The sequence below is a fragment of the Notothenia coriiceps genome, unplaced genomic scaffold (genome assembly GCF_000735185.1).
Source record: "Notothenia coriiceps isolate Sejong01 unplaced genomic scaffold, NC01 NC01_scaffold00018019, whole genome shotgun sequence".
NCBI lineage: Eukaryota > Metazoa > Chordata > Actinopteri > Perciformes > Nototheniidae > Notothenia > Notothenia coriiceps.
The window spans coordinates 189587-198227 of record NW_011350720.1 but is presented as its reverse complement, the minus strand read 5'-3'; the positions used below and the strand labels follow the sequence as shown (position 1 = coordinate 198227).

The window sequence follows — 8641 nt, the reverse complement described above, 5'->3', positions numbered from 1 at the left end:
GGGGGGGGGGGGGGGTACGACATGAGATGGGGGCTATTACTGGGTCTTCCTGGGAGTAAACTCCATCCCTGTTCCCCTCTCCAACTGTAATCCTCTCCAACTAAACACAGGAAGGAAGAGATAGGTAAATAACTTCTGATACGGCCCACTTTCTTCCAGCTCCGCATTTTCCTCAAGTTGCAGAAAGCAGCGGTGTTGACTTTGAGCTCAAGAGTTCATGTTGTACATGCGTGTGTGTATGTTGCATTGAACTATTTATTTGGAGAACACATAACAGAGATACAGTATGCCATATTAAGAAGAGAAGCGGGGTTTTGAGAAAAAGGGATGAACGGGAGAAGATAGGACGGAGGCAGAGAAGCCACTTGGTCAAGAGGCAGGCAGGAGTTGATCATGAACCTCCTGTGGCTCTTTCTGTGAGAGGAGCTTTGTTGCTCCAGGGTTGAGGGGCTTTCGGAGCAGACACTCAGTAAGAGGGCAGAGTGAGGTACTAAAGGTGGATGGATGGGGAGACGGTCAGACCAGGTCAGTCCAGATGTGAGGCAGTTAAACAGTGGGGAACTGGAGAAGGTCAGTACTGGACATCATAGGGCAGTGCCCCGGAGTCATTCACACCCCTTTGTTACAATCTCCAGCAAACCACAGTAACCCCCCCACCGCCTGTCACTATGGGGGGCTGCAGGGACACAGCAGAGATGGAGAATAAGGGGAATGTCTGGGATGTGGGGACGGGCTCCATACCCCGGGGAAAGACCAATTACAGGCTTAAAGCCCCCTGTCTGTCTGTGGCTTGCAGCTCAGATAAGATGAAAGTTATGTTGGGACCAATATCAACATTTCTCCTTCTGTCGCCATAAGAAATGATACAATCCAGATGTTACATATATGACTGCCTGTCTTCTGTCAGAAAACAACTTATAATTGTCAGACTTCTGTCAGACTGCAGACCTGCGAGTCTGAGCATCTACAGGTCAGTGTCCTGGAGGGGTCAAGGGATTGAGGTGAAGGGTCATGAGTCTTTGGTCAGCACACACTGACACTGTACTGCTGCAGATCATGGAATATGTGGGTCACCGGGCTCCAACCTGGCTATACAGATAATCCCTCATCACAACATAGAGTGGGGGACAAAGCAACTCAGCACGTCAAAGTCTGAAAACGACTTATCTTCAAGATACAATCACAATAGATAAGAGATTAGTCTTAAATGTGTAAAGAGAAAACCAACGCTCGGAGTAGTAGGATGTTCCACTAATTATTGAGCAATCGCAGTTGGAGAGAGGTGTATGTATAATTTCACCTGAGGTTGACAATTCTCCCTCTTTTTCTTGTGTAAAAAAAATAAACGTTGTCTTTCCTGGAATGATTACACGATGAGAGCTGATATTCCTCTTGGGCCAACTCGTGGACTATGCATTACGAGAGCTAAAGCCAATGAGTGAGCAGTATAAGCTGTTTGAAGATATGTCAGTATTTGAAACTATAGGGAACGGATAAGCCATTAGTGTAGCGGACTTGGTTCTAACCTGGGCCGTTAGCCACATGTCTTCCCATCTCCCCCTATATCTCTACATCTGACTAATATACAGTTAATTTTTTAAACTCCCAGATAACTCCCTTTTCCAATACAGACCTCTAAAGTCTAGCATCTTTTCAAACTAAAATGTTGACATCTGGAACCCAACCCAATCAACATGATCGGTATTTGGATATTAGCTGTGTCAACCCTTGTTACCAAGTAGACTCGCAAAGACCGCTAATTGGTTGTCTTGGTAAACTACTTTGTCATATAATAATACATGTTACTTGTTAAGACACTTTTATCCAAAGCAACTTACATAAGAGCAAGAGCAATTTGGGTTGAAGTGTCTTGCCCAGGGACACAACGACATGCTGACTGCAGTGGGGTTTGAACCACATGCTGGTAAATGCTTACATTTTCAAAAAGACTCATTTGGATCTGTATCTTGTGTTTGTACGAATGAGTCCCAATGAACAATTTCAGCTTCTGGAAATTAATGTCAAGGGAATTGGGTTCATAGCTTGTTTTTAACTTACATATAAACAGTTTCTCAGACTTAAACACAAACACAAAGCAGAGACAGAGATAAGGACCAGGCAGGCAGTATGAGTGACTCATGGGAGCCGGGACATACGGCTGTGCTGTGACCAGTAATAACTCGGAGCTTGAATGTTTGCAGAGTCCTGCCCTTGTAATCCCAGCAGAGTAGAGCAACAGGCCAGGGTGAGGGAGGTTAGGCCCTCTCCACTGCACCACTGTCATCGCTACTATGTTTACTGATGTGACACACTAATGAACAGTAAACTGCACAGCACACCCAAAGACAATACTAGCCTTACAAAGTAAGTCAGTTCGCTCTGGGAGGGATGTACAGTAGTAGTATACATGTTTAATTTGGTGAGGTCGAGGCTCTGGCGGCCCGATGATGGGAAGGTAGGGTGCCTGTGATGTTCTGGGAAGTGGTGAAAGAGTGAGTCTGTTGAGCTTTGCCTTGGCTGCACACGTCTAGCATACACATTCTGTAACTGCGGGCTGGAGATGGACCAAGCCTGCTCAATCTGACCCATTCAGACCAAATCCCAGTTACATGCCAGACAGCGAGCAGGGTGGCAGTGCCAGCCAACAAGATATCTGACCATCTCACACAAAATAAAAGTCCTTTATTGAAGAGGTAATCCAGCAGCCCCTGTAAATTCAGTATCATGTATCACACCCCATTACATAACATGTCAAGCTTTTTAACCACAGCTGTTTCCCTATCTTGGCAATCTCACAGCTGCATGACCCTCACAGGTATATCTCCTTCAAGTGAAGGCCACCATTAAAAAGTATGCAAAAACAAACCCCATTTTTAAACAGTAGCGTATTTAAGCTCTACCTCATGAGCAATTACATGTTTCTTTAGGTCTCAAAGTAGCAATTGCACAGTATTATTATATAGTATGCAGACAAAGTATATGCATAACTATTTGGAAAGGTATAAACTAGGCTGGTCCCTGAACTGAATGGCCCTTTGCCTCAGTCAAGGCCCACTTCAAGGCCCCGGGGCACCACAGACTTAACCTGAATGAACTCACACTGTCCACCAGCAGTGGAGCGACCGGCTCTGCCCAATGCTATCCACAGCAGCCCTCACACACTCAGGCAGAGCAAACACAGCCCAACCGCCAGCCAGAGCTGAAAGGCATTTCATCCCGCCATTTTGTAATGTAATTAACTTCTCTCTGTCCATGTTGAGCCAGAGAAAAAAAACCTCACATGGAAATTAAATAAACAGAGGGGGCACAGAGGACACACAACTCATTTCCCTTAATACCTCAATAAAACCCAGGGCCGTTTTGATTGCAAACAGCAACTCTCACATCACGCTCAAGGCTTGATTGTGAGATTTGATTTTTGAAGAATTTCATTTTGAACCAACGCCAGGTGCTCTTTATACTATCCTGATGCTAAACACAACAACAGTCTGTTATTAACTTAGTCATCGTCAGTTTAACGGGACGCAGTTCCTAAAACCTGGTGGTTATGAGACTGAAACTACAAAACAGTGGTGAGAATGTTGTGCTTTGAATTATCCAGGTATAGGAGATAACCATGGGGTAGCGAGTGGATCAATGTGGGGTCATGAAGTAAATGGATACTGGGACTATAAGCCCTAAGTCTTCTTCCTTCATTTAATAAACCAATGATGGCCCCAGCTGAGGACCAAGGTTTATGAGGTTGTTTTGAAATTCCAATTTGGCATAGGGCACTGTTGCAAGCTTGTTTTACTTTTCCGTAATTTAGTTTAATAAGTTCCTAAATACTTTGCTATTCCGCTGCTTGCTTTACAGCTTCAGGAATATACAGCGACTCAATGAAAATAGCAAGGTAAGAGAAGGATAACACCGGCTTTACCATTTATTATCTCGCAGAGTATGGCGCCATTCAGCTTGGTGCTCTTTCCTACAATATCAGTTGATCACTGCTAAAGAGCTGATGTGATGACTGGCTGGCTTTGCTTCTGATTTATTCTTACACTCACCCCTCTGTCCCTCCATCAGGCTTGCCCTCTGACCTTTCCACAGTCAAACACACGTGGACATCCGCCGCTGTCCGCCCCCGCAAGCTAGACCTCTAAAAGCCTCAAAGCAACATGATGGAAAATCTGGCTTTTTTGCTGTGTTTACTGGATCCAAATGTTTACCCTACAAACACAACTGACCTTGTTTATGAAGGAGAGGAATCTGCATTTTTTCCTGTCCCTGTCAGTTTAACACAACATTCTGGCCAACATCTAGCAAACCACAAGCAGCCACTTACCTGCTGAGCGTCGGTAATAAAATATTTACCCGAAGGTAACTAAAGAATAATTACCAAGGCAATTACAAATTGCCATCATATGTGCTGCTCTTCTATTACACTGTCAGTTTAACGGTGTACAGGATAGAATGTAAAAATCTGTTTGCAATATTCAAGTTATTTGATCCACATTCTTTAATATCAAAAAAGAAAATTGCTTGCATCTGTGGTGGATATCCATTTTAGACTTTTGATTTACTTTTTATTGCCTACAACCCATATGGATAACAGTTTTGTGTAAGATGAGTACAGACCTGCAGCAGCAGCCTCTCAAAGGCCAGGCAGGCATCCCAGCGGGGCAAGCCGGGGTGGCGGAGGGTCTGGGCCGTGGCCAGGCCCAGCTGGAGCACCCCGCAGTGACTCTCTAGCGCCCCCCAACTACTCTTGAACAGCTGCATGTAGGAGCACAGCTGCTCGGGGGTCACACGGCCTGAGAGGAGGGAAGAAAGTACTGTTAATATTTATGGAGCCATCACAGTTATCCATTCATATTGGTCAGCATACATTATACAGTATATCATAATCCCATAGTGTACACTGGCTGTTGGCCACTTGGTCTTTTCTGTGCCATCCATTAAAAACAAGTATAAAACTATAAGGTTAACGGGCCCACACAACGGAAACTCACAATTATTCCTCCTGATGGGAAGAGCGGAGAGGGAAAACAGTACAAAACCTTTTCCCAGGCATAACAACATTTTTTAATATACACTCAGCTTAGGGCAGAGGGGAATGACTGATACCAAACCAGACCATAATATTATCTTAATGATCAAAAACTAGGAGAAAAAGGAGAACTGTGAGCAGAGGTTTGTGAAGCTGTGCCAAGCAGAAAGCAATATTCTCTATGTGTGAGAGTTTCAGGTAGAGTGGCTGCCAGAGTTTAGAGGAAGATGTGTTCATGATGAGTCACAGTTTATGACTAAATATCACTGAGTGAGTCTCCATATAGCAGAGGTGCAGGAACTCTGATAAGAGTCCCCGGGAACCCACCTTGTGTGTGACTAATAAGTGTACATCTGAGTTTATCTGTGAACATTAATAGAGGCAGCTATAAAGAGTGGACTCCTCACACTTTGTCTCTCTGCCACCTCTCCAATGAAGATTCACAGAGACACAGGAAGAGCTAAGTAAAGGGTGTAAAGTCTAGGAGGGGGTGCACAGGGTGGCCTGGAGGTACGAGCGGCTGTGTTAGGGGCTGGGATGGAGAGAGGGGGCACACATTAACTCCCCATAAAGCCTACTTCTTCATGTTGATGTTCTGAACCAGCACCAGATGTGGGAGTATTTCCTGTTGGACTACATGGCCAATGTTTTCTTTAGCGGGGCCAAACACATGACTAGAAGAGAAACAGACAGGCAGGATAAGAAGAATTGAGCAGAAATATCCAGAATAGTAAAGTGGTTGGGGTCTCGGAACACATTTTTTAGCTTTATAAAAGTGGATGAAAAAATCTTTGGATGTGAAATATTTCCAGATAGACATTTGGAGAGAATCATTCAGGGAAGCTAGTAACAAAAACATATTTTTTTTAATAAGCTGATAAGTAAACCAAACAGAAAAGTAGATTTCTGAAAAGTTTGGAAGCCCACTTTCCAAACCGAAGTGAAAGACTTAGTGTGTTGTGTGCCACGTACTGTACTGGCAATACAGAGGGAATCTCTACAAATGGGAACCAGGTTTTTCACTGAAATAAAATTATTTTTGAGGAATGAGCTCCAGACATACAGCCAGACATATTCCAAATCCTGAAAAGCTCTATTGTGAACATATCCAGCCATAAAACCCTGGCAGTTTAACCAGGGTTCTCTTAGCTTGATGTGCCAACCATAATTCAGCACAGAACCAGGAAATACATCCAAAGCCAAGGCCAAGCATAATTTCACCCAAGAACAGGAAAAGAATGGCACACTGTAGGCCAAATACATTCAGGCGTTACAGCTTGGCTAGATCATATGAGACCAAGGGAGAAATGTAAAGACATTGTAAAATAACACAACAAAAGAAGACAAGAAAGCCACATAAAAGCCTGTTCTCCATTTGAAAATCAAATAGCCCTGCAAAGCCTTAGCTCTTATCTATGTCACTTAACTTCCCTGTAAACAGTTCTGTGATTCCTCAGGCATCTTGTTGCCAGATGCAAACTAATCTCAGGGTGATGATCTGTCAGCTGAGCTGTGGTTTTATACTGGGGTGTTTCTGCAGGAATAGCAGTACTGGAAATGCACTTATGTTCAGCTTCAAATAAATTAGACCAGTATAAAGACACTGTTCTTGTGCTTGGAATATATTTGTCCACATTGGTTTTATTTAAGTTGTTAAACAACAGTATACTTTAGGTCATTTCAATGCATTAAATATACACATTTAACATCTGGTGTGTGAAAACACAAGCTAATGTTTTATTTATACAGTTAAACTGTGGTCAAGTGTCATGTATATGACATGCTTCTAATATAGTGCTCAGTTAAATAAATAGTGTGGGCAAGAAAGATTTAGTTATTTCAATCAGTGTGTCTGTTTTGTTCACCAGTAACTTATTCCCAATGGTTTTCAGGTTACATACAATACTGTTGCTGTTTAAATACTCCCTAAGATAACAGGGGAAACCTGCACCTTAAGGCCATTCCACTGTTCCTCTGGGTGCACTTATTGCAGTACCAGCCATAAAACAAAATCACATCTTTAAGTCAAATGCTATAAACTGTTGGAGCTCCTACCCATTTTAGCCTGATGTGCAGAAGTGGCAATTGAGGTTGGGCCACGATCAAAGTCCTGAACAATGCAAAAAAAGGGCAGGGGCCAACCATGATTTAGTCCTGTGACTGGAAGATGACTTGCATTCTAGGTGCACAGGGTAACTCAGAGGCTAAGTGATGTCTGATGGTGGCTGGTCCCAGCAACTGGACAGCCTCGTAAGTAATTCTACATGGATGGGGGACACAGGAAGGCTGAGACACATTTATTTATGCACTTTAGGATGGGAAAGGTTCTGGGGCTTCTTTTTACGGGTGTATGTTGAGGCCCCTTTTAAGACTCTACAGTACAGTAGGAGTAGGGATCACAGGTTACAACAGGGCAGCTACAGTGCCACATTACTCAGACCTTCCTCAGTGTCTGTGTCGAAGAAACACATGTTATCCGTGCTTTCTATTAAGTAAAATATATATGTAAGTGATCGTATCGTATCTGCTTTCATTTGCCATTACAAAGTTGAGATTAAACCTTCAACGCCCTAAAAATATGATTTTATTGCTCAAATGAAATTAAATGATAGTGCATTTTAAATTAAGAAATAGGGGAGATGATACTGTAAAACATGAACACTAAATCTGAAACCATTGTGATATTACATTCCCAGATCTCACAGCTTGAAATGATGAATCCAATAAATGATCTGCTTGAGACTCGCTCATGAAAAGAGAAGACTGTACTCTACCACAGGGAGAAAGGCCCTGTCAACACATCTCATTTACACTGCAGTATCAGTGCACACAATAGATACACAAACTGTATAACCTTGTGATGCACACATACACACACACCAGAGATGAATAGATAAACGCACTTTTACAGACGATGAAACCAAAGCTGTCTCACTAATTCCCTGCTAAGAGCAAAAACACCCAATATCAACACTGGACCCAACACACACACACACACACACACACACACACACACACACACACACACACACACACACACACACACACACACACACACACACACACACACACACCAGAAGGTATATGTGTTATGCTTGTGTTTACTGAAGTATCATAGGGTGGGCTGGACACAACACGGAGGCTAGAATGAAGGAGAGCACAGGCATACAGTGATCCTTCTGCAGACTGCATGTCTGCACACTAACGCCCATCGCCCTGCACAAATTCCATCTGATATAACACTTTGAATATCAACAGTGTTCACTTTTTAATGGCAATATATTTCATCATTAAATCACATTTCATAAAAGGGGCAAAAAGAAAGAGATTGAAACAAGGACGGGGCAGAGGAAGAGTTAAAGAGCGATGAGTGGAGGGCTGAGTGAGTGTGTGTGTGTGTGTGTGTGTGTGTGTGTGTGTGTGTGTGTGTGTGTGTGTGTGTGTGTGTGTGTGTGTGTGTGTGTGTGTGTGTGTGTGTGTGTGTGTGTGTGTGTGTGTGTGTGTGTGTGTGTGTGTGTGTGTAGTAGTAGTAGTAGTAACGTAACGTAACGTTACGTACGTAGTAGTAGTAGTAGTACGTACGTACGTACGTACGTACGTACGACGACGACG

At 43.3% G+C, this 8641-nt stretch overlaps 1 protein-coding gene across 1 annotated transcript in view; it reads right to left on the bottom strand.

Annotated features, from left to right (window-relative positions):
• scfd2 (sec1 family domain containing 2) overlaps positions 1–8641 on the bottom strand; it is a 39799-nt gene that overhangs the window by 12366 nt on the left and 18792 nt on the right. The window contains exon 4 of the mRNA XM_010777332.1: positions 4618–4793. Within this exon, the coding sequence (XP_010775634.1) occupies positions 4618–4793 (176 nt within the window). The remainder of the gene's footprint in view (positions 1–4617; positions 4794–8641) is intronic.